The sequence below is a fragment of the Polypterus senegalus genome, chromosome 9, assembly GCF_016835505.1.
Source record: "Polypterus senegalus isolate Bchr_013 chromosome 9, ASM1683550v1, whole genome shotgun sequence".
NCBI classification, from domain to species: domain Eukaryota; kingdom Metazoa; phylum Chordata; class Cladistia; order Polypteriformes; family Polypteridae; genus Polypterus; species Polypterus senegalus.
The window spans coordinates 132,522,892-132,550,368 of record NC_053162.1 but is presented as its reverse complement, the minus strand read 5'-3'; the positions used below and the strand labels follow the sequence as shown (position 1 = coordinate 132,550,368).

The following is a 27,477-nucleotide window of genomic DNA, read 5'->3' as shown; positions in this document are numbered from 1 at the left end:
CAGCAAAACTCGCTCATGGATTATCACTTACATACCTACCTAGTAAAACTCTAGTAACTGGCAAGTTTTGCCAACCTTTTTTTTTTTTGCACTATATGGCTATATAACCATGTAACGGCTGACCCCTTACCCAGCCGGCAGCCACACTACCAGGTCCCGTGGCCTGGATAAATTACTGAGGTAAACCTAAATCTACCAAGCTGTACCTCTGACAAATAATATTTTCCCCCAATCAAAGGTTAAATACAAGCAAACATTATCCAAATGTAAATCAAGTGGAGTAATTATATTAGATGAAATAAAATGTAAAATACAATAATACAAAATCCCAGCATAATATATGACCCGACACAGACTTGACATGAGAGGCACGTATAAAATAAAAAGACTTATTTTTCTTCAGCTGGAGGCCACATCTTCCCCTTAATCCTTCCAGCCACAACACAGTCCCAAAGCACAGTACAATCACCAAGCACCTTCTTCTCTCACCACCACTCCTCCTGAGCAATCTTTGTCCTCCACTGCCCGACTCTGGTCACTGAGTGGTGGTCGCTGGCCCCCTTTCATTGGGTAACCAGAAGTGCTCCCGGTGGTTGATTGCCAACATACGGCTGCACTTCCGGGTAAGTCGAAACCGAGCCCAAAAGGGGCCAGCAGCTCCTGTTGCATCACCCCCTGGCAGCGCCTGTAGAACCCCACAGAGCTGCACAGAACTCCAACCCCCATTAAGCCCTGGGGGAGTCCGAGGCACCGCTGCAACCCAGGGAGGCTGCCATTTAGCGTCCAGGGGGAGATGCTGGGCTTCCCACCCTTGTCCCCCGGTATATGTGGTGAAGGGGCGTCCTGGCCAGGCATGGGCCCCGGCCATCCATCACAATATATATATATCCTCCACCAGACCACCAAAGTGAAAGGCAATATATATACAATAATAAATCCTCCCTTGTCCCTGCACACGAATAACAAACACACAATACAAATAATGACACCGACTGAATACTGAAATGATAATGAGTGTGAAAATAAGTCCAGGTAAATAACTGTCCAAATTACTGATAGCTGTCCCAAAATGTTTGTGTTTGATTCTCCCGAATGAAATACTGGAACAATCTCACCATGATTCCTCGGCGATGGTGGAAAATAATGTCCAGCCCCGGGGTTTCTGGCGATGAATGCATTGCATTAATCCGGCCGAGTGAGAAGCAAACTGGAAAAATGACACAGTGTGAATGAAGGCAGAAACTGATGATCAGCTGCGGTTAGGTGAATCTCCTTCTGTCTCCTCTTTCTTCTTTTCCTCCTTTCCGTTTAAATAATAATGAGCCGGATGTAATGGAAAAACCTCCCGTTCTAATGTTTCAAGGTGTTAACTGCCTCCCCACAACAGTCTTCCCCATTTCTTCTTACGGGGACGACATTTAAACAAACATATACTAGTTTAAACGGGTCATGTGACAAGACGCGACAAGAGTGCAAACACAATAAACAACAACACTACTTATGTGGCCCCGCTACAACCAAATGAGCATTACAGCTGACAGCTGCCTAGACAAAACATATTTCTGAACATGGGCACACAGCATTGTCTGGGCGTACTACAAGCATGACATTCACTGTAAGAACAACATGTGCTTCAATTACATACATGGCAGCCAGGTTTATGGAACTCATTTAGAGGGAATGAATCTGATTAATTTAAAAATGTATTTAACTGCATTAATAAAGAAGTGTATAAAGAGGCTCAGGAGTGTGACATGCAAAAAAAAAGTACAAACCTACAAAAAAATAAAATAACTGGTAGGTGCAAGGAGCTTCGCCCTCCATGGCATCATCGAGATGCCCGACTGATCGGCCTGCCACTACACATGTATGTGGCGCGGTCAGCCAGTACGTCAGTTAACTGTGAAGGTCACTCATGCACACCACCACCCGACTGAAGACTGCATCTTCTCTGGGTGTGATTATTCATTTAAAATTGGCCACCTGCTGTTAAGCCGTTTACCCGCCATACCACACACTGGTCAACAAACTTTAACTTTGTCTCTGCAAAAAGCTGTTGCCTGATTAATTCAGTTCAATCAACACAAAAAGAAAGTGTGCACATTCACCCTCCTTGATAAGGTGCTGTGAAGTATTTAATCCAAACGTTGAATATGCTGCCAACAGATAAATATTGCTACATGGTTAGATATTGAAATAATCAGAAAATGAACCGTAGAGATGGCTGGAGCCAAAGAGCTTCACTGGACATGTCTGTATGTTACTACAAACCCTTTGCTAAGCAGGCACAGCGTGCATTTGTTGATCTTTATTGGATAGCCAGTTTTTTTTAGCTAAAACAAAACCTAATCAGAAATGATTCTCTTAAATAAAATCTAAGTTATGCCTCCAAAAACGCTAAAATATAAATGGTCAAAAGCTCATAAATCTGAAAGCGAAATAAAAATTAAATAACAGATAAACCAGTATAAAAATAAAAACAGATTAAAAAAAAATGAACTAAAATAGCCTTACTAAAAGAAGAAAACACTGACAAGGTTTTATATAAATATGCAATGAAAAAAATAATAATAATATGAAATATTAGCAAACAGTAGGTTTTGTGACCCTCTTTTCAGTTTCAGCCTACAACCAACAGACAGCAGTTTTGCGTACTCCATAGGTTAACACATAACTGCACAAAAATCAGCCAACGTGTTAATGTTTTCAAGAGTCAATTACACGTTACTTTCTTTTATAATTGTAACATATGCTGTCATTAATGTTGTATTGCTTCATTTGTCCTTTAATGGTTGTTGTGCCAGAGCTAACCTCAAGAAGGGCATCAAGTCTGCTAAACTAATGTACAAACAACAGATAGAGGAGGACTTTGACAGTAACTCAGACTCACACCGGAGGTGGTAAAGCATCTGATTAATCATGGATTGCAAAAAGAAAAATGGCGTACAGTACACACTGGCCAATAACAATGCCAACCTAGCAGAGGAACTTAACAGTTTCTTTGCACAGTTTAACAAGGACAATAACCAGCCTCCAGTCAGCTTCGAGCTGACCGAGACTCACAGCCTTTGGTCATACACATACGTGATGTGCGGCGGGCACTCGAAAACATCAATACAACGAAGGCAGCAGGTCCTGATAATGTGCAAGGACGTGCGCTCCAGGCCTGCACTGACCAAATAGCGGAGGTGTTTACACACATATTGAACCTCTCTCTCTCCTCAGGTGTAGTCCCCTTGTGCCTGAAATCCACAACCATTGTACCTGTTTTCAAAAAACCGAGGATAACCTGTCTTAATAACTATCGACCAGTCGCTCTCACCCCTGTCATCGCAAAGTGCTTTGAACGACCGGTAATCATCCACATCAAAGTCTCCATCCCAGCTGATCTAGACCAACACCAGTTTGCTTATTGGTCAAACAGAGATCAACTGAGGACGGCATCTGTGTGGCTCTACATGCTGTCCTCTCATACCTGGAAAAGCCCAACACCTATGTTAGGATGCTCTTCATTGACTACAGCTCTGCATTTAATACCATCATACCTAACCAGCTGATCCAAAAACTCTATGCACTAGGAATTGCTCCGTCCATATGCAACTGGTTACTGGATTTTCTCACCAACCGCCCCCAGTCTGTCAGGATGGGCAAACACACATCCTCCACCCTTACCCTGAGCACTGGTGTGCCGTAAGGATGTGTACTAAGTCCCCTTCCCTATGCACTCTTCATCCATGACTGTCAACCCATCCACCAATCAAACATTATTGTTAAATCTGAGGATGATACGACTGTCTTTGGCCTTGCATATAGGGAAGAGGTTCAGAATCTGACAGCAACACCAACAACCTGGTCTTAAATACTAAAAAGACCAAAGAAGTTATTCTGGACTTTAGGACCACTAAAAAGACCAGTCACAGTCTGATAACAATCAATGCAGATGCTATGGAGAGAGTTTCCAGCTTTAAGTTTCTAGGAGTCACCATCTCAGAGGACCTGTCCTTGGCTGACAACAACTTGGCTATAATAGGCAAAGCACAACAACACCTCTATTTCCTCAGGAAGCTAATGAGAGCTGACCTCCCCCAGAAGCTGCTGGTTAATTTCTATAGATGCACTATAGAGAAGATCTTAACTAACTGCATGATGGCCTGCAGGTACAACAGCTGCACCAAGGCTGCTAAAGAAGCCCTGCAGTGGGTCGTAAAAACAGCAGAGGCCATTACTGGGACTGAACTGCCATCACTCGAACTCTTGTATAAGACTCGCTGTGTGAGAAGGGCAAAAACATTCTCAAGGACAAAACTCATCCTGGAAATTCTCCTCCCGTCAGGAACGCACAAACAGACTAAAAAATAGCTTTTTCCCCATCTGCCACAAACTTTCTGAATTCTGAATCTTCTCAGTCTGAGATCAGTTTTAATTGAACATGTGTGATAAGCTATATTGGTAATGTGCAATATATTAATGTATTACAATATAGAATATGTGATGTACTATTCATTAACAGGTACAATAACAATTTATGCTGCTGTACTTTGAGCAATAATAATTTGCTTTGGTTACTTGATCACTTAACACCGTATACGAAATATTTGGAATTATTTGACTTTTCTTTAAATGCACCTTGGGGCTGTCACAAAAAATAATTTCATTGTGTTACACAATGACAATAAAGTGCTTGAACTTGAATTGAATGCTTCCAAAACAGACTGCACCCAAGAAGAATATGCTTTCTTACAACATTATGCTCTTTGTGTTCCAGGTTTTTCATGATGAAGATATCATCCCAGGCTGGGAAGGAAAGATTGTGGCATGGGTAGAGGATGATCATGGGGATAGTCGATAGTAATGGAAACAGGACATTCAGCTGAAGCCACCCAAAGAAAAACTAGAGAACCGAATACAAGATGGAACATTGGCCTAATAACTAACTAATGGAAGTATTGGTTTAGATGTAGCATTTCAAACAATGGCTACAAAGTGGACATCTGTTATTTTCTGCGCCAGTTGTTATTTGTAAATTACTGCTGCCCTGTAACTTACAAGACTTTAAATGAAGCTTTGTTTATCCCATGACAAATCTAAAGTGGTAATTTCCTTTATATTTTTCCATCATTACCACTATTAATCAAAGCCAGATATGTCTTAAAAAAGACACAGTATCAGCTAACAAAAACGTTTTACTAATTCTGTGCCAAAACCTTTCCATATGTGAATGTGCCAGCACTTTTATTTGGTAGTCTTAAATTTTTTAAATTACAAACAAATGCATTTGGTAATTTTTATAGTAATGGTTCTCAGATAATGTGATATTGTGTGAGGAATGGTTTATTTTTATTTTGCCTTCAGTGAAGGTTCACACTGCCAAAAAGGTGTCAAGTGGTTGCCAATAAAGCCCTAAAGCTTTCTTTCTGACTGTATATAATGTATCAATTTTAAAAATGTTGATTAATAAAACTGATAGATTATGCTCTGTAAATATCAAAAATGACTTTATGAATGTCACATTTTCTGTATATATGTATGTGAACTCTAAAAGAATGTAACAGTAAATACTTTTATTAATTCTGTTATTTAATGTCTTTTTTTCGCTGCTGAGGCCATGGGATTCCAAACCCCCAAAACCCCAAACCCGAGTCCATTTTGACAGAAGGCTCCTGTCATTCATAAATGTAATGTCCAAGGTTGTCAGGTACTTGTGAAAGACGCCTTTACCAAAAAATAAAAGATATTAGTATATGCCAATGTCCGATTCACTGCCATCAGCCGCAGTACAGACTCTTGTTTCCCTCCCATATCAATAATAATAATAATAATCACAATAATTTCTCCTCCACTCCTCCCAGCAAGCTCTGTCCAAATCCTCCTGACTCCAGCTCACTTGCTGGGTCTCCAATATTCCTTGATATAGTCATTGACCTGGAAGTTCTTTCGCTCTTCCACTCGCGTGACTTGTTAGCACTTCCAGGTCAGATGGAGAAATGGATTTTTCTTCTACCCGGAAGTACTTCGAGACTCCCATCCTTGTGATCTGGGAGTACTTCCGGGCTATGAACTATGGCATGAGTCCTTCTGTTCCTTTACAGCTCCCCCTGGCGGCACTCAACAGGGCTGTGCAACCGAACTCCAAGTCCCAGGATGCCCTGCGGGAATCCAAGGCACCGCCAGATCCCAGGGAAACTGCCACCTAGCATTTTGGGAGAGGCATTGTCCTGAAAAAGCTGCCTCTCCCCATTCTTCCATTATAGGGGTGTCCTGGCCGGGGTGAGCTGCTGGGCGTCAACCACAGTGTATGTAAATATATGTGTGTGCATACACACTAAACACATCATCATAATTATGCTATTCTGCAGCCTTCTTTGAAGTTTTTCTTTTTAACTTATGCTATTTAGGTTATTTGCATGTGATTTTATATATCATTATAAGTAGCTCCAAATCTACCAAGTCAAATTCCTGTACATTAAGAAATGGCGAATAAAAGTGATTCTGATTCTGATGAAACAACCTTTCAAAGGTTCTGTTTCTTCGAAATGGAGTATCTGCAATACCAGGTAATCTGAAGAAGTCTGGGGTGAATACACAGCATAAAGGAAGCCACTCTGTTTCTTTGCTCTTTGGTATCACTCAGGCACCAAGTTTCCACTGTTGTGTAACTGAAATGAGATTTATTTATGAATGTACAATATGTATTTATTAATTTATAATTTTAATGTATTTTCACAAACCAGAATATTATAAAGACATACTACTCAAACATACTATGTCAAAACATATATTAACCATTTACTTTGAAATAAATGACAAAAAAAACAAATTCAACCCCTACCCAAGTGTGGACGCTAGAGGCGCTGTTGCCCAGTTGAACCCACCAGACAGACGTCCAGGACACACGTTTAAAAGCACAAAGAATAATATTTAATAATTCTTTTGAATAAAGTGTACAAAGCACCGCACCTTCCATGATTCTCCAATAAACAATAATATCAATAATCACGATAACCAATCCTCCACTCCCAGCAGCTCCGGTTCAATCTGCTGGGTTTCCCACAATCCTTTTAAAGTCTATGACCTGGAAGTATTCCTCCTCCGGGTCAAACGCTTTCTTCAAGTATCCCGGAAGTACTGTGGGTTTCTGTTCTCGTGACTCCGAAGTACTTCTGGGTTCCCAGGGTTCTTGGTGACCTCCCCCTGGCGGCACCAATGGCACCCAACAGAGCTAAAGAGACTCCATGTCCCATACTGCCCTGCGGGAATCAGAGGAACCATTTCCATCCAGGGGAGCTGCCATCTAGTGTCCCGGGGGGATGTAGTGTCCTGCAAAGGCTGCTTTCCTCTGTTGAGGGACGTTCATAGCATAGCCTCCTCCCATTTTCTAATATCTTGCAGAGAGCGTCCCCTCCACATAAGCTTTGTTAGGAGTCCCTTGCTTTTCTTGCAGGTTCTCCTTTTCCTTTTGGGGCTTGCTTACAGTTTGGGTCTCCCTATGGATGAGAGATAGACCCTTTACTGTCTGCACCCCTTTAGTTTTAAGTAAGACCAATATTGATGTCTTAAGGTTCGGGATCACTCGTAAGCCAGCATTATCTCCTTGGTCATCATGCCTACATCAACTGTGGGACTTAAGATTACTTGGCAGCCGATTCTAGAAAATCACGCTGCCCTTGTAATCTGAGTCCCGACTTCATGTACGGTACCAGATACGCTCACCTGTACTGCCGAAACGGTCATCTGTGGAAGCTTCCGTCCGCAGTGGCGTAAATATTCCTCCACACGCCTTAGAGGTGCCTCGGTCGTTGCTCCTAATTCCTCTATTACTTTTCTTATTGAAGTGATGACCTGAAAAAAAGCTTTGTACAGGCTGTAATAGTTTTTCCAGCTCCCGCACATTAAAGTCCCCTTCTTGATCGGCTGGAGGCAAGCTTGGACTTTCAAACACCCAGCCCTCCAGCCGCGAGCCATACGCCTGACTCAATTTCTTGGTAGATCGATTGATCACTCCCCAAAACTCCTTACCTTTAACTGTGGCGTGTGATGCTTCATCCTCCTTACCCTCCCTTTTCAGAAAATCCGCATCTGTCTGGTTGTCCTGACTCCAGCCTATGGACCGCGGTTGACCTTCTCCTTCCCGTGATGCTTCGGGGCTGGTCACGTGTTTGTGGCTGTCCGACCTCATGCAGAAGTCTTCCATGCTTTTGTTCCCCTCAGAGAGTGCACAACCGTCTTTGGGATGACTTGCCATTTTTATTATGACCTCTGGGTGCGCACAGTCTACGAGATATGAGCAGGGGACAAAATGGCTTATTTTAAATATGTTTTCAATCCCTCCCCCGGGATATACCTCGTCTTTGTTATCGGTTCCTGGAAAAATGTCTTCCAGTATGACAGTGTCGATCAGTTGTTCCTTATGGATGCAGGGGCTGTCTTGCATCAGACTTCTCTCAGCACTGTTGGTCGGTCTAGTCGTCTTATTTTTTCCCTATGACAAACTGTTGAAACGGGGCTGGCGGTTTTGTGTGTCGCTGTCTGGGGGTTCTGTCCACGTTAATTCCCAAAGGTTTTCTGACCAAACAGATGGCCAGAATTCTGTCGACTACGCCAATTGTGGACGCTAGAGGCGCTGTTGCCTCGTTGAACCCACCAGACAAACGTCCAGGACACGTTTAAAAGCACCAAGAATAATATTTAATAATTCTTTTGATTACACTCCACAATTCTCCAATAAACAATAATAGCAATAATCACAATAACCAATCCTCCACTCCCAGCAGCTCCGTTCCTCTACCACCCAACTCCGGCTCAATCGGCTGGGTTTCCCACAATCCTTTTAAAGTCTTTGACCAAGAAGTATTCCTCCTCCGCGTCAAACGCCTTCTTCAAATATCCTGGAAGTACTGCAGGTTTCCATCCTCGTGACTCCGAAAGTACTTCCGAGTTAGTGTCACGGTAATATTCCCTGGGTTCTTGGTGAGCTCCCCCTGGCAGCGCCTATGGCACCCAACAGGGCTGAAGAGACAGACTCCATGTCCCATAATCCGGGAATCTGAGGAATCATTTCCATCCAGGGGAGCTGCCATCTAGCGCCCCGGGTGATATAGTGTCCTGCAAAGGCTCCTTTCCTCTGTTGAGGGACGTCCATCACACCAAGTAAAGGAGATAAAATGTATAATAACATAAGAGAGTTTATCACAGGCTCAGCATTTTATTATTCTGAAGTAATATTAATAAATTCTTGCCATGTTTTTAAAAACTATTGGACATATCCTCTAAGAGAGAATTAGACTTTTTTTTTTTTTTTAGTTTGAGATAATATAGAAGGTTGCTTACTCACTAAGTTATAGAAGGTAGTTTGGGATTCTTCCAGTTGAGCAAAATACGTCTGTGATAACAGTGCGGTAAAGGCTATTATAATCGATTTAACCCTATGCACTTTAATACCTCCAGATATCACCATCAATGGATGACAAGTGGTTGTAACATTGAGGCTGTTTCAGAAATGTGTAAAGATTTTATCCAAAATTATCTTCATTTGGTGCATTCCCAAAACATATGGCCAAGTGAAGCTGGAGCTAAATGGCAGTGCTCGCAGGTTGGGTCTGGGAACGTTTTGGAAAAATTTGAACAAACTAAATGTGATCAATAAAAACCTTTAGTTGAACTGAGGAATGCTTGACAGATACAACTGGAGTGCATCTACGTATGGCTGAGTTCAAGTCCTTTCCTAAGAAGCCAAATGAAAGGTCCCTTTTGCACCACTCCCAAGGATCTTTGAAGGGTAAATTCCTTGAGACATTTTTATGTAAATTGTCAAAGAGCCTTCCAATTTCTTTATCAAGACTAACCAGTGTGGCATCTGAGATTGACATGAGTGTGAGTTCGGGAAAGTTTGGTAGGTTTTTTTAACAAAATTTTAATTTGCAAAAAAGGAAAAAAATGTGTAGCGCTGAAAAGGTAAATTTGGAGCATAATTGCATAAGTTGCAAATACATTGTCCATATAAAGATCTCTACATATCTTTATCCCTAGCATTTTCAATAAGTTAAACACCAATAAGGTCTGGGAACGTTGAAAAGTGATCATCTTTTATAGGTGCAACAGATGAAAAGCTCCTCTACCTTGAAATGTGTCCTGCATTGGGGTGGAGCACACAGCAGGTTATACAAAGAAAACAAAAATGAAATGAGATGTTTAAAACAATGTATACTATACTGACGGTAGTAATAAAATAATATACTTGTAAGAGGTCATCTTAATTACTTATATCCTGAACGATGTTTTTTCAGATGTTTGAGGAAACAACTGCCCCCCATCCCCATTCAGTTCTCCTCTAACATTGTATTTATTAATTATTAAAATAAAGGCATTAATTTAAATGATTTTTTGAAAACTTATCCTAAATGGAGTTACCACTTGGCAAGTCGTTCTCTTCAAGTTTCCCGCTGGGAGGTTCATATTTATCATCTTCCCCACGGCCCATGGACGCGATCCACATCCCGATTTGAAAGCACAAACCGGTGTTTGCTATTGCGCATGCCTGAACTCAAAGGATGGGGCAGAGCGAGCTGAATGGCGTCATCACAAGGTCTTGATGAACTGGCATCCCAAGCATAGGCATATATAGATAGATGCTGCATTCACTGTGTTGCCCAGTCGACATGATGCATCAGCGCATCCGCCATATTGCGAGTGGCAAAAGTGTGATTTAAACTAATACAGGTAGATGTGGAAACCAGGTTTTATGATGAAAAAACAATAATGTTTAAAACAGTATCGTTTACATACAACAGATTTTGGCGAATCGTTTAAATGCAATTATTTATATCCATTTATATACTAATAATGGCAATTAAATAATAATAATAATAATAATAATAATAATAATAATAATAATAATTATTATTATTATTATTATTATTAAATAATTACTCCCATATAAGTAACATTTCTCAGACTGCCTTCTTCCATCTCCGAAACATTTCCGACTTTGTCCTGTTCTTAAACATTGTACTGAAGTATTGGTTAATGCCCTAGTCACATCACGTATAGATTATTGTAACGCTATTCTATCTGGCATCCCACAAAAATGTATTCATCGCTTACAACTTCTTCAAAATTCTGTTGCCAGGATAATAACCTGTTCTAAATCCACTGAACATATTACACCTATTCTCTCTCTACTTCACTGGCTCCCTGTTCACTACTGAATACAATACAAAATACCGCTCTTAACATTTAAAGCTCTCCACAATTTTGCTCCCCACTAGCTCACTGATCTCCTACAGACTTACACTCCCTCTCGCTCACTCAGATCCTGTAATTTGAGAGTATTCAGTCTGGCAATATGGTGCAGCTTTAGTTTGTGGAAGACAGACACAACTAAAGTACATGAACATATGGTTGTCAATTTCAAACTGTGTTTTCTCAATGTGCTCCTTGAGAAAAAACACATCATCTGAACCAATCTCAGCCCGAACAAACTGATTGATCAAAGATACACTAATAACAAGTAAACATAAAGCTCTTAATCAGCAAAATTTTGCCGTCTGCATGGAAAAAATTAAACAAGACTTGCATAGATGGTCAACCCTTCATCACACACTAGCTGGAAGAATTATCCATCCATCCATTTTATAACCCGCTGAATCCAAACACAGGGTCACGGGGGTCTGCTGGAGCCAATCCCAGCCAACAAAGGGCACAAGGCAGGAACCAATCCTGGGCAGGGTGCCAACCCACCGCAGCTGGAAGAATTAACACTGTTAAAATGAATATTCTTCCTAAGCTCCTTTTTTTATTTCAAAACACCCCAATATACATTAAGCAATTAGATTCAACAATAACTTAATTTATTTGGAATTCAAAACATCGACGCATCAAAAGAGCGACCCTACAAAGACAAAAGGCAGAAGGCGGCATGACTCTACCTAACTTCCAGTTTTATTACTGGGCGGCAAATATACAGGCGATAAGAACCTGTACACAAATAGAAGAACATAAACAGGCTTGGACCGCAATAGAAGTAAAATCTTGCAGTACTTCTTTGTATTCCCTGCTCTGCGCTCCAATAAACACACGTTATCGGCAATACACTAATAACCCAATTGTGCTCCACTCACTTAGAATCTGGAACCAATGTAGAAAGCATTTTAAGACGGAGAAGGTTCTATCTGTGGCACCCCTGCAAGAGAACCACCTCTTTCAACCTTCACAAACATATGCAGTTTTTAATCCATCCATCCATTTTCAAACCCGCTGAATCCGAATACAGGGTCACGGGGGTATACTGGAGCCAATCCCAGCCAACACAGGGCACAAGGCAGGAACCAATCCTGGGCAGGGTGCCAACCCACCGCAGGACACACACAAACACACCCAGGCCAATTTAGAATCGCCAATCCACCTAACCTGCAGGTCTTTGGATTGTGGGAGGAAACCGGAGCACCCGGAGGAAACCCACGCAGACACGGGGAGAACATGCAGACTCCACGCAGGAAGGACCCGGGAAGCGAACACAGGTCTCCTAACTGCGAGGCAGCAGTGCTACCACTGCGCCACCGTGCCGCCCCCTATGAACAATTACATTCCAAATTTAACATTCCAGCTATAAATTTCTTTCACTATCTTCAAATCAGGAACTTTGCTAAACAGAACCTTCCAGATTTTCCTCATCTTGCACCCTCATCCATGCTGGAAAAAATATTGCTCAATCTCAAGGACTTAGACTCCATCTCTACAATATATAAAATCATTTTACAATCCCTCCCTTTCAAAGATCCAAGAGGACACTGGGAAAAAGATCTCTCAATTAATATATCAGAAAAGGAGTGGAAAGTAGCAATGCAGAGAATTCACTCAAGCTCCATATGCGCAAAGCATACAATTATACAACTCAAAATTATATATCGAGCACATCTGTCTCGACTAAAACTCTCCACAATGTTTCCAGGATGAGATCCAACCTGCAAACGTTGCAACCAAGTCCCAGCCTCACTGGGTCACATGTTCTGGGCCTGCACCAAATTAACATTATTCTGGACAAAAATTTTTAATTACCTCTCAGACAGTCTTGGACTCACAATCCCTCCTAACCCATTAACAGCTGTGTTTGGTGTTCTTCCAGAGGGGCTTAAAGTGGAGAAAGACAAACAAATTGTGATTGCATTCACTACACTGTTGGCACGCAGACTTATTCTGTTAAACTGGAAGAACCCAAACTCTCCTCTTTTAAGTCAGTGGGAAACCGATGTGTTATATAATTTGAAATTGGAAAAAATCAAATACTCAGTTAGAGGATCCGTACAGACTTTTTTCAAAACATGGCAGGATCTAATCAGTAATATTTTAAAATAAGTTTATAAAGCACAGAGAATTTATTAATTTAGGTATGTTTACAATCCTTAAAATTTAACGCGGCTTGGCTTGCTCTCTCTCTCAGGGGTGGGGATCGATCTGTTCTTAACTCAATTTTTCTTTTTGTAAAAACTCGATTGCTTTGTATGGATTGTAATAAAATGTACCCTCAGAAGGAATCAGGACAGCTTTCTCAAAATCCCGTCTAAGGGCTACCTCCCACTGCTTCCTGAGGTGGGTTTCTTTGGGAAACATTCAAAGTTTGAGATACATTACCAGCTAACAACAATCTACATAGTTAGTGACTAAATACGTTTAGCCAAAACGTTGTTTGGAGGCTCACTTGAGCACATAAATGCATAGCTTTGCTAGCTTAGCCTAGCGTAGCTAAAGTTAAGATTATAAAACGGGATTCTCTGATGGACAAATATAACCAAAACAATTGCTCAGCCTTACCTATGAAATGTAAACCCCCGGGATCTGGTTTGTAGCGTGCAGCGGTTTGTACAATCCCAAGCAACACATGCGTGCGGAATCTTTATCCATTACTGCACTCCACAGAAGTGCCACTCGCAATATGGCGGCGACGTTGACGTACGATGCTGCTGGTCATGCGGCGTCTAGTAATTCTGTGTCAATGGTCCCAAGTAGATATTGCTGCAGACCGGAGTAAAATTGGCGTGAATATCATTTTCGACTTCAGCCAATCATATATTAAATTTGCGTACGTCAGGCACTGATCAGCGTCCTGACCCGAGCCCGATAGGCTCCGTTAAACCCGCGATCTGGTTCAAAACTAAGCGGGTTAGAAAATGACTGACAGAAATTCTTATTCTTCTGCTTGTCAAATAATTGGGGTGGATTGAATGGATTGACAGGTATTCAGCGTTCTGGATTCAAATTTCGCGTTTGTTCTCATTGTGCTAAGCTGGCACGTCCGCCCTGTGTTGAAAGACGTACGTTTTCTATTAATTGCCGATGTGAGCGTGTGGTTGGTGGGCTGATGTCCGTCCATAGTACTGACTTTCTCCGACCCTGACTAGGATTAAGAGGTTTTTTTCAATGTTACGATGGCCCGTGGACGTCTGACTGTGTCCATCACAGGCAATAAAGTTATTCACTGCTCTACGTTGTAAATACTTTAAATACTAATGTGGTGGAGGAAAGACTGACACACAGACACGAGCAGCCGTTGGTCCTTGGAAGGGGCGTTTTTTTCAGCTCGTTTGTGACGGGCACCGTCCGTGACACATTCTACTGTTAGCCTTGGGTGACTCCCGGTAGTCTCGATGTCCCTCGGCCCTTTATCTCACTTTCCCAATCCTTCACGATACTCCAGCAGGTCTGGCTCCACCTGCATATTTTCTTGAAAGACCAGTGTCATTACCCAACCCGCTATATCCTAACACAGGGTCACGGGGGTTTGCTGGAGGCCATCCCAGCCAACACACGCCCACACACCTAACCTGCATGTCACTGGACTGTGGGAGGAAACCGGAGCACCCGGAGGAAACCCACGTAGACACGGGGAGAACATGCAAACTCCACGCAGGGAGGACCCGGGAAACGAACTCAGTGTCGTTACAATAATTCTTTTGACAGGCTAATCCAAATGTAATACCGAAGGAAAATATTAGACAACTGCCATGAAGATGAACCGTTTTGTTTTCTTTTTAGATATAATTTTATTCAGTTATACCAAAACAGACGCCGACTGCTAAATGGAGGAAAAAAAATCCATGCACTCAATGCGACAAATTACGCGCTTTGAACCTCAGACTAGAATATACAGTACAATCTTTTATGGTTTGGGGGACTGATTTGGATTGGATTTGCACGTAATCATGCGGGCGATATTTAAGTTACATTATTTACATAATTTCGTTTTTGATAAAATAATAAGTGTACATTTATATTCGTTTAGCCAAAGGTTGCTTTCGGGAAATGCAAAAAGGGTGTTATGTGATCTTCTTCTTTAAACGGCACTGTGACGTAAGAATTCAAGAATCGAAACTTGGAAACCGGTGCCTCTCCTGTTGAATGTTGCGATTACTAAACTGTTGTCTGCGAGCACCGATCACGGGACGTGAGGAGCAAAGTAAGTAATTTCGGCTTCAGAACATTTAAAAAAAAAAAAAAAAACACGTAACGTCAATATGTAATGCGATGTTTAGTGATCCTGATTCAAAATATTTTTTCTGCATGCGAGCCCAGCAGTAACACCGTGTTATTAACGAACCGAAATCAACCGTATACTTTCATATAAAACACAGCACTTCTTTCTTTCTTTCTTTCTTTCGCGCACTGTAATACTGTAGCACATCAGGGCAACCTGATTATTTAGTAGTCTTTAATAGCAAAGGTAGTTGGGCGCTGTACCGTGGTAGCCATTGCGGATGTAAACAACAAAATGACACATTTTATTGGCTAATGAAACAGATTAATATGAAAGCATATATATATATATATATATATATATATATATATATATATATATATATATATATATATATATATATAACCAGTAAAAGTAAACATTTTCAAAGAGTTGATCTCAAAGCTGGCTTTTTAAGATGGCAGGTAAGTGTAAGATTTTTAAAAAATCATATTATTTTTTGTCTTTGCAGAGTGAATTGTTGCCTAAAAAGTAAACCAAGATGTCAGTTGAATTTTGTGGCTGGGAGGCAATCAAAAGTAGCCAGGGCCATTTGGATTCTGGTCAGGAGCCAATGGCTGCTGCTGGTTATACAATGTACCACGGCACCCACATCAGTAATGCAGCAGAAATTATAAAGAATGGGTTTCAGAGGTCCAATGATGGTTTGTTAGGACCTGGTGTCTATGTGAGCCGCAACATAGAAAAAGCCAAATGTTATCCCCAAAAGACAGACAAAAATGATAAGGTAGTACTGAAGCTCAGAGTCAATGTTGGAAAAGTTAAAAAGATTGACACTGACAGTCATCCGCTTCAGAAGACCTGGCACCAGAATGGCTACGACTGTGCATGGGTTCCCCCAAATAGTAATATTACATCCATCAAATCTGGCAGGGAGGAAGACTGTGTGTGGGACCCCAAGAGAATAAAAGTGGTGGACGTGGCACTCTGCATAGACGATGCAACTAGACATGGTTTAAGGAGGCTGATTAAAAAGATGAGGCAAAATTCAAATCATGGAAACTCTTCAAATAAATGTCATAAGTGTGGAAAGGAGATGGACACACTACATCCAGTGCAGAAATGCTGGAACTGCGACGATACAATCTGCCCTTTCCAAAGTAAACACAAATGTAGGACTTAATCAGAGCCACAGATGACAACATACCGCCTATCGAGTCTTAAAGATGTGAGCCCCAAAATGAAGTCAGTACTAGCATGGATCATTTGATTAGTCTGGATGTGAAAGATGAGAATTCTGTCATTCCAAACCCTCTTTGGAAAGAAGATTTATGGAACGTGCCCTTCCAGCCAGAGCAAAGAATCCAGCGAGGATTTCAGGAATTCATCAATACGTCCCTGATATTGTTTGTTAACTGAATGTTAATAAATGAGATCTTTCATAATCCAATATTCTTGAAGCCCTTTAATCCAGTCTGTGATTGGGCATTGAACCCTTTGGAATGTTATGTCGTGTTTAAAACAATGTGTGCGCTGTTGTCATTTTAATTAATGTTTTGTTATTGTTTCTGTGAGACAATTTTCTTTATTTTCTTATGACCCATACTCAGCTGGCAGCACTATGATCACTAACAGTATGTGACTCTCAGCAACCTTATCAATAGAAAGCAAACTCACCTAAACAATGAAATTGCTCCAAAGCTTTCAATGATTAAATCAAGAAAAAAGCACTTTTGAGTTTCAGTAGTTTGTGTTTATATAACTATAAAGAATTTAAAATAAACATATTATTTTATTTTTACAACTGGTATTCTGTTTATGAAATGAAACTACATCCTTTTTGGTCAAAATGCTAGAAAATTGGATGGCTCCAGGAGGGGGTATCTCATTCTCAACCAGGAGTTGAAGCTGAATAAGCTCCCATATGAGATTCAAGAAAATAAAAAAACGCAAGAAAAAACTTTGTGGGCTGATTTTGGTTAGCTGTCTTTTCACTTGTGCCAATGTGCACACTTTTTGCCTTTTTCTTTGTTACTTATTCAGCGGGGCAACTGGGTTGGTACCGAAATAATTCCTGCTGCCTTGCTCTGATCTGTCCACAGTTCACACATCATTTACCAAGAATTGTGACGTTCATTACAATTTATATATACCTTTAGTATATAAACACAATATGGATGTATAAATAAGTTTATAATGTATTTAAGCTACAAGATTACAAATTTTACATAGGCAATATATCAATGGAAAAAAACATCAGCAATCCTATACATTATATGACATATGAGCTTCATTAAACCCTTATGATATATGATTGGCTGGGGTGGATTTGGTGCTGTAGGGCAGCAAAAATACTTAAGCAGGCCCTGCTACTTGACCAAGCGGTTATGCAGTACTGTAAACCACAGTTTGGGTAGCATACCAGTTAGCACTGCTGCCTCACAGCTCCAGAGACAGGGATTCAGATCCTAGCTTGTTGACTGTCCATGCAGGTTTTGGCATCCTGCAATGTGTCAAAGATGTGCGGGGCAGTTTAGCTGTCGATTCTTGATTGACCCATTTGTATTGAGTGTCCCTGCGTATTCCCTGTTCTGAAATGGCTATCCATCCTTTCAACTGACCTCTATTGGAATAGCCTCAAAAACAGGTTTTAAAAATGGACAGATTGGCACGCTAGGTTTAAAAAAAATTTACTGGGCAAAGTATTTTAAAGAGCACATAATAATTGTCTTTATATATGGTCACCTGAAACCACCTTTAAGACATACTTTACATCAGGGGTGCCCAATGCGTCGATCGCGATCGACCGGTAGATCGGAAAGGTAGTGCAGGTAGATCGCGTTGCATTAAAAATTAAAAAAAAAAAAAGTTAGTCTATCATATATCCTCTCTATGGCATTTGCCACTTGATTGACATACAGGGCGGCCAGTCTAAGATCTCTTTTCTTCTAACACACTGGTCATCCCGCACTCACGATAAAACGCGCAAGTTACTGCAAAACTCCGGCTGTGATCTAGTTAGCCTTCCAATTTATATCGACTAAAGAAGGGACTTAAAAAATTGTTTGGGGAGGGTATGGGCTGGATGTGGAATTGGATTTTTTTTCTCGCAATGTCACAATCGAAGTGCGTTTGTCTGATCTGTCAATCTATCATTGCTATTCCAAAGAAGGAAAATGTGGAGAGGCACTTTCGAACTGTTCATAAAAACTAGAGAAAGAGAAAGGAGAGGGAACTAAAATCGCATTTAATCGGACAGCCGTCATTTTCACTCGGCTGAATTCAAAAGCAAAGGCAGACACACTGAAGCATCGTTCCGGGTGAGTCACTCGATCATTAAGCATAAGAAGTCCTTCCAAGAGCTAACCTACCTCCTTGACTGCATTATTCGGCTCTACTTATTTATGCGAGTCAGCCTTTTCCCATATGAAGATTATTAAATCCAAATACTGTACTATAGTAACCATAAATGTATTGAATTGTTATTGTGCCATGTTGCTCAAGGTACGACAACATATATTTTATGTATAAAGTATACTCAGTATATATATAACATTTTTAAAGTAGGTAGATCATTTCGACTTGGTCATTTTAAAAGTAGCTCGCAAGCCGAAAAAGTGTGGACACCCCTGCTGTGCATACATAATATAGATTATATTTCTAAAACTCTAATAGCATTTTTACACACCTTGTCTCGCTCTTAATGACTAACTGTAAATCATCAGGTTGCTCAGATTTACTGTTTTATGATAATGCGTAAAAGAAAGAAATAATGAAAGATCCAACTGCTTTTGAAATAACACCCGTGACTGCCATTCAAAGTCCTGCACACCATTTGAATTCTGTTCCTCGTCTTTCCACTAGGTGGTGATCACAACAAGCGTTTAAAATGTTACGTTTTTCACTCCTTTAGTAACAACGCCCGCCAACAGAAAAGAAAGGTGTGGTTGTTCCTACTCAACACAATTGTAATTGTAATTGTAATGTACTGTAATTGAAGGCCAAAGTAAAAGATTTTCAAATTCGGTGTCGATGCGACTTGGATTAAAGCGTAAAGGCAGTCGGCGCACTACAGGGTCACATTCAGACTCCTTTGTAAGGCAGCAATTTTAAATACAGTACTGTATATCCCATAATATTAATTTGCTACTTCTTTGTATGTCTTATAATACGGTAATCTGGACTATTATGTAAAGCGTTGGACGTGAATTTAGAAGTCGATGTGTCAGAGCCAGACGTAGGCGGCCACCCAAGGCGCAGTTTATGAAGGTTAGGCGGTGCGCGCTCGGGACACTGAGAGGCGCAGTTTATGTAACGAAAGTGTCGTGCGCGTGCCCTGGAAATTCCCCACACCCCAAAGCGCTTTAGACACCGAGGGGCGCCGTTTTGATAACTCGTGGGGAGTGTGCTCCGAACTCCGAAGGGAAACCTCAAAACCGTACTCGACGTCTAATAATAATGAATGCACATGATGGATACGGAAGGGCGCCTTTCAATCTCGGCCGCGCCGAGACCGACCAGATCCCCGCTGAGGGCTACATATGGGATTTGATCGGCAATACGATGAGTTAAAAGAGTTCACGAAATAACAGCATTCACCAAACAATTTCTGAATCATATTCGAATTATGTGTGTTCGCTTTGAAAGATGCGTCCAGCAATCAGTGTTTACTTTTCCATAACTGGACGCGCTTGTAAAAGGTGATGTATTAGTGGAATTTCTGACATACCTACTCAGTCCATCGCATCGCCCATTCCGCAAATATCTACGCAGGACTAGTGGCGTCGTGTTTGGGGTCTTGTAGGGATTTAGAGCCTGATCTCAGGCGTCCAGCTCCTGACCTTCGAGAACCTAACCCTCACCCTTTTTCTCCGCTATTTTCTAAAACGTATGGGCAACTCGTTGAAACTTCATTGGGTATCCTGATCCACCTTCGACGTACGGAATTAAAAGAGATGCTAAGCACCTAATAAGTGACAAATCAATTGCACGGGGCCAATTTGAACCCATAATGACAGATTCTTGAGGCAGCAGCGCAGCTCGGTGCGCCAACTTGCCATATATATTGCCAACACATTGTCTTCACATGCGTATCCTAGCTATTGTACTGTATATATATATATCTTTCTTATAATCAACATATTTTAAAGATTGTCCTTAATTACCAATTTTCAATGGTCCTTGACGACTCTGGTCGAGAATATGAATTCTGATGAAGAATTAAGCGGACGTGACTCGGGTGTCATGGAGCGCCAGGTGGATTGATCGGGAAGCGAAGTGTGCCGTTACACACATTGGGGGATAAGGGAATGAAGGGGAAATCACACACACCAGCATGGCTTCCTCTTTTCTTTTTTAAATGTATTCCTGTACCGCTTTTAATTTGTTGAGGTGGGATTGTCAAATATGTCAAATTTTGTATAGGGTGACCTTTTTAGAAAAATCTGAAAGATATGTAAGCAGGAGTTCATGTCAGGAAATTCCAATAAAGTTAACTGATAGATTATTTAAGGGAGAAAAAATTTGGTGGGTGGAGTAGGGAGATAAAAAAGAGCAGTGTTCTTGTGTAGCTCAGTGCTGTATCTCCACTGTTGTATTATTAAAGAAATAAATATAACTGGCAAATAGTCCACGAAACTGGGGTGGCCATCTTTGTGCCTTTCAACACATCGAAGACTCAGTCGGCTACGCTACCGAGGTCACCTGCAAGCCAAGAAGAACCGACGCCAAATTCTGGTAAGGAGAGTAGCAGACTCTTTACACCCACTCTTACACTGGTGGCAGCGGCGGTTGATTAAGTTTTGTGGACTATTTGCCCGTTATATTTATTTCTTTAATAATACAACAGTGGAGATACAGCACTGAGCTACACAAGAACACTTCTCTTTTTTTCCCTCTAACTCCCTACTCCACCCACCACATTTCTCCTCCCTTAAATAATCTATCAAGTAACTTTACTGGAATTTCATGACATGAACTGCTGCTTACAGATAAAAAACAAATACATTTAAATTCTACGCATAGCAGCACTCCAAAGTCCCCGTTTTAAACGCACAACCACGAGTTCGAGTCGCGCTCCTTCCACAATCCATATAAGGCGGCAGATCGGTCACGTACAATCTCTCCTATGTATACAAATATATTCATATACCACCAATTTGTCAGCCTGATGAGGCCCGTACGTCATCAGTTCTCACAAAGCAGAAAAGAAAGCGAAAGCACAGCAGCTCAGACACCTGATCGCGGCCGAGAGAACGGGAAAAACGACACGAGCTCAAGGTATAAAATTTTGTATTTTTATTAACTATACGTGTCAAAAATGAAAGCGTTTTAGATGGACAGTTCATGGGTCAGCTTGCCACGTATCCCGTGCGAGTTTCTTTCACATTAATATTACTGGCTCAAACAATATTTTTCACGTTCTTCATACTGAGAGATTTGAGGAAGAACATCGTTTACTGTCCTGCGGCCAAACAAAGCGGCGAATTATCTTTTCTTTCACATAAAACTAAAGTTTAGACTTAATGGTTACGAGGAGGTCTGACAGCTCAAGTGCTGCGTTTATAAAGTTTTCAAATCCTAGTCTTATTTTAAGAGAAGGGACTTCACTTCCGTTTATATTATAATATATTACAAATAAAGATTTATTGATGTTTAATTTTGGTTTCTTTACTGTTTAATGATTTATTGGGGGCAGCACGGTGGCGCTGGGTTATGAATGGGTATCGCACTGGGTTTGGTACGACTGACAGAGACAGCACTCCTGCAGTAAAGACAGTCCGCTCAGAAGAGCATCCATTGAATTCTGTGTTCGTGTCACCGACCACAAGCTCACGAAACCAAACTTTACATAATATTTCAGTCAAGCCAGTGCGATGCCCATTCATTCATTAAGCTTTTTGGAGCCTCGTCACACCTGCCATAAAGGTTCTGTACACTGAACGTACACCTGGGGATCTGTTACTGCGAGGGAGCAGCACTACCGCCACGTCACCGTGCACCCCTTCATGTTTAATACATGATTTAATGAATTTAATCATGAAAATGATATCAAGTATTTATCTTTGCATTCTAAATGTTCAGAGGGCAAGAATATCATAAAGTGATTGTATTCCGTGTGGCAATCGCTGCAAACGCCTCCTCCCAGTGAAGAGGACATCAGTTTAAGAATTTCTCCTCTCCGTGATTATTTGTCCTGTTTCAGAGAAGACTCTCTCTGAGGGGACCGATGTTGCGACAATGCAGAGTCTTCCTACCGTTACCGTAACCAGGGATGGGTAGACTGAAAATAAAATCTCGCACCTGCCTGCATGGATTCTCAGCAGAACAACAGCAGGAGCGGCTAAAGATTCGGCTGTCCCCGAGCCGGCTCGTTCGCGAACGACACAATACCACATTCCGCCCTTTCTGCTCCCGCATAGCGCCTCACAAGCTGCGTGCATGTCACAATATATTAACAACAAAAGAATATAACAGAATTTAAAAAAATTACAGTACAGAGGAACATTAATACAAAATAACGACACCGTTAGTCTTTTCCATTTTCGACACGTTTTTCAATTTTGTCGGCATTTGAATCGTTCCCTGTTGTTCTTCCTACTCCGTAAATTGAAGCAATACTTAAAGCACTTTCGCCCTTGTGTAAACGTTTACATTTTTTTGTGACAATTGCAGCATCACAGGCATATATTTATCGCCAATAACAATGCATATTAGTTTAATTATAACAAAAGAGAAATATACGGGATTGTATTACAATTGTAGATTTGTAACTGATACTGTGATTTCAAAATGTGGCATGACACCTCGTGCTGGAGAAAAAACACTAAACGTTAGCACAAGGGAGAGTTTTTCCAATGTGCAGAGCTCGCAGCGTACAGTGCGGCGACGAGATGTGTTTTTTTTTTGGCCCTGACGGATAACGGAGACTAATGGTTAATCGAGTGACGGATAATCGAGGTTTTACTGTATTGCAAGCTCACTCCTTCTTCTGACACCCCTCGATGTGCTGCCTGACCACTTTGGTGCTGTACGAATTTCTGTTTACGATGAGTTCAGCTGTAATACTGAACATTTTTTCTCTTTTCCGTTTATTCGTGGTATATAAAACACAAGATATTAAACAGAGGAGCCTCTGCTCCGTTTGTGAGGTCCAAACACCCGTGTTCCTTATTTCACATAGCTGCATTATATGCATTGTATGTCTGATTTGAGCACTGTTTGGTTGTCAGTTCTCTCTCTCACTTACACACACACACACAGATTCTACCCCATAATTTAAGGCAAAAGGGTGAGTTGCAAACTGGTCGATGTTTGTCACTGAGGATGTAAAACTACACAACTGTGCCTGCCCCGCTAATATCATGGAGATGAAGACTGTAGCTCAAAAATTGCTGAAGAAGTTGTGCAGTGTAACACAACCTTAAGTGTTGTCAGCAGATATAAAGAATTTCTTAGCGCTCAGAACTTTGCACATTTTCTCAGACTTTGACTTTTGACTAATGTGGTGGGCTTTGGTTATTTTTGGGTGCTAATCGTCTTCCTGGTTTTGACTTCAGCCCATTTGACTACAGTTTCTGTCACTTTCAGCACCGGGGGCCTCATTCATAAAGCTTGCAAATGTACAAATTAGGGCTCAAAATGAACACATGCAGCTTTCCACGCAAACATTGGGATTTAAAAAAAGAGAATGACATGATGGTCCTGTATGTGGCAGCTGGCTTGTTGGTAAGGTGACTCGCTGAATCTTCAGTTTTTCATTGTTCTGTACTATTTATTGTAACAGCAATCACAACATTACAGGTGCCAGGTGATAGTGGCTATCTGCTCAGATGCTGACACCTTACACCTTTACCCCCAGGATGCAGAGGAGAGGGGCTAGAATGCTGCAGATGATCTTGCATTCTCAGTCACAAATGCTCTTGAAAGCAAGTGGCGGAGTCTCGATGAATTAAGGGCAAGGCTGCTGTACCAGCCAATGAAATTCTGTGTCATCGTGAATGCATATGTATGAGGTTGATTAACATAATCCATATATGGATGTTTCAGGGTGGCATTCGAGGCACATTCACATATATTTACAAGGTGTTTGTGATTTGTAAAGGGTGAATTACGTAGAAATGTGTGTAGCCAGGTTTTATAAATCTGATTTTTTTTTGGTGTACACATTTGTAACGGCCAACCCCTTACCCAGCCTCAGCTACACCTCCAAGACCTGTGGCCTGGATAAACTTACTGAGATTAATCCAAAAATACTAAGCCGTACCTCTAACAAAAAAAAATTTCCCCACCCCACCATCGACGGTTTAAACATAAGCACACAAAAGCAGATATGTAAACATAGGTGGATAAACATATTAAATGAAAAAATAACAAAAAATGCAAATTTCACATGTAGAAAATATATACGTATATACCACCACCAAAGCAACAACGTGACAACACCATATATACAATATCAAACCCTCCGTTGTCCCAGTAACATATACTAAACACAAAACACAAATAATGAATGAATACGGAAAATGTCAATGATAGTGAACTTGAGTCCGATTATACAACTGTCCTGAATACGGATGACTGGTTAACAGATAAGTGATGTGTTTGAATTTCCTGGAAAAAATGAAGCAACCTCACCGTGAATGTGGTAGATAATGTTGTCCAACCCCGGGGTCTCTGGCGATGACTGAATTGATGCAAGTCCGTCAAAATGAAAAACAAACTGGTATCAAAAGCGTGATGTGGAATACGGTAGGTAACATTGGTTCGTTTTGGTGAAATGTAATCTCCACCTTTCTCATTCCTCTGTTCCCTCCTGATTGTTTATATAGTAGTGAGCCAGATGTAATTGATTGATTGTAAACAGGTGCTTTCCATCTTGGGGCTGCGGTCTTTCTCCATCATCCATCCCCCTGTATTTACGGGGACGACATTCACTGATGCACACATTATAAACAGCAAACGGGACGATGGAAACAAAACGCACTCAGTACAAACATTGAAAACGCCATTGCTATGTAGCCCCGCTGTACATTTTCCAGTTTTTTTCAGCATGAACATATTTTTATGCTGAAATTCACACAAAGTTTTATAAATGAGTCCCTGACCTTTTGCCTTTTAAAAAAATAAATGCTGCCTATCCTTAAAATGGCCAAACAACTAGCATGAGGATTTTTGGCTTACATACATATTTTTACTAAGCTAGGAATGTAGTTTTGTAACTTTTTGCTTGATCTCTGGCCACAAATTTTGCCCTCTTCTTTTTATCTTTCATTCTTTTTTTCTCTTGCCTTGCCTTGTCTCTGGGCGCTTACCACCCCATGGGGTCCTTAACACTGGGGACACAACTCCCCTCTCCATACATCACACTAGGACAGCAATTCGGTTTCACATTTGTATCATTTGAAATGTTTATTTGTGCGAAACACAGACGACAGATCTTTGTGGATTTTTTGTTTTGCTTTACTTTTTTGGATAGCAACACAATTAATTAGATGTGGGACACTTTAAAGACGTCGCTACTTTATATCATATGGGGTAACAGAATTTAATAGTCATGTGTATGAAATAAACATTCTAAAATTATAAAGAGCTCCCACTGTGATGCATGATCTGTCGTCTTTTGGATTGGTGGGAGTGGCCTTGATGGAGGGAAGAGCCCATTGACAGAATGAGACCATCTGGCCGCTTCATCCTTTTAAGGTTATAGGGGCACAGCTTAAGTTGGGCAGGAGATGCTGAAAAAATAAATTATGTGATGTATTAGTAAATTAATGTAATGTAAACATGCTACTGAAACTTCTTAACAGGGCTAAGGACTTTCCCTCTTCCTCCCACTAACCACTTTTTCCTTTTATTACTAGATGAGTAATAGCACATCAGTGGACTTCTATGGCTGGGAAGTTTCATACGATGACGATCAGCATCTGACCGCTGAACAGGAGCCCACGGCTGGACGGCTCTACACAATGTACCATGGCACCTCTGTCAATAATGCAAGACACATCATCAGAAATGGGTTTAATCAGTCCAGGGATGGCATGCTTGGCCCTGGTGTCTACATAAGCCGTGACCAGAAGAAAGCTGACAGATATCCTATTAATAATCCACCAACTGACAGAGTGTCCCTAAAGCTGAAGGTTGATGTGGGGAAAGTAAAAAAAATCGACACTGATAACAACGCAATGCAGAAAACCTGGCACAGCAATGGCTACGATACTGCCTGGGTACCACCAAATTGCGGTATGAGAGCAGTACCTAGTGGTCTGGAGGAGGATTGTGTTTGGGACCCTAAAAGGATTGAGGTTATAGACATTGCCCGTGCTCCCAATGATGCCATAAAGAATGAGCTGCAAGCCTTAATCACCCAGACACAGAGCCTCAAGAATACTACATCACAACAAAAGAGTGCCAACTGCCAGTTTTGCAAAACCAAGGTTTCCTTGCCCCACCAAATGGTCACGTGCTGGGGCTGTGGAGAAAACATCTGCTTTTTCATGGCCAAACACAGCTGCTTTTGACAACAGCAACATTTACTTATATAGCACATTTTCATACGAATAATGTAGCTCAAAGTCCTTTACATGATAAAGAAAGAGAAAAAAGACAAAATAAATAAGAATTAAAATAAGGGAACACTGATTAACATAGAATAAAAGTAAGGTCCGATGGCCAGGGAGGACAGAAAAAAAAAACTCCAGATGGCTGGAGAAAAAAATAAATACACCTCAGGCTTTCTTCGCACTGTAGAGTAGCAGGAAACACTCCAATAATCACATGAAAATCAATCAGGGCCCACCTTACGGGTCGCCAAATGTAATTTTCTTGAACACTTTACTGTCGGAGTGTAAAATGGAGCAGGTAACTGGAAAAGCCATATTGAGTACTAGTGAAGACTGGGATAATAGCGGAGACCTGCTGTTGGGCCGGAAAATCAGAGTGAAAAGAACATGTGAGGACAGTCACTCAGTCTTCTTTTGAATGGTAATTATCTACTGCTAAAGCTTGAAAAA

General features: G+C 41.1%; 3 protein-coding genes across 5 annotated transcripts in view; all 3 read left to right on the top strand.

The window, feature by feature from the left end:
• Positions 1-5,576, top strand: part of LOC120535812 (dixin-like) — a 161,034-nt gene extending 155,458 nt beyond the window's left edge. For all 3 annotated transcript variants that reach the window (XM_039763903.1, XM_039763902.1, XM_039763904.1), the window contains one exon: positions 4,766-5,576. In XM_039763903.1, coding sequence (XP_039619837.1) covers positions 4,766-4,849 — 84 coding nt within the window. In that variant the 3' untranslated portion in view covers positions 4,850-5,576. The remainder of the gene's footprint in view (positions 1-4,765) is intronic.
• Positions 5,577-15,359: 9,783 nt separating this feature from the next.
• gig2o (grass carp reovirus (GCRV)-induced gene 2o) lies at positions 15,360-17,267 on the top strand. The gene is made up of 2 exons (XM_039763901.1): positions 15,360-15,448; positions 15,978-17,267. The coding sequence occupies exon 2, from the start codon at positions 16,008-16,010 to the stop codon at positions 16,647-16,649; it is 642 nt and encodes a 213-aa protein (XP_039619835.1). The 5' UTR covers positions 15,360-15,448; positions 15,978-16,007; the 3' UTR covers positions 16,650-17,267.
• Positions 17,268-21,657: 4,390 nt separating this feature from the next.
• LOC120535810 (grass carp reovirus (GCRV)-induced gene 2p) lies at positions 21,658-27,060 on the top strand. Its single transcript, XM_039763900.1, has 2 exons — positions 21,658-21,745; positions 26,329-27,060. Exon 2 carries the CDS (start codon positions 26,329-26,331, stop codon positions 26,983-26,985), a length of 657 nt encoding a protein of 218 aa, XP_039619834.1. The 5' UTR covers positions 21,658-21,745; the 3' UTR covers positions 26,986-27,060.
• The last annotated feature ends 417 nt before the right edge of the window (positions 27,061-27,477 follow it).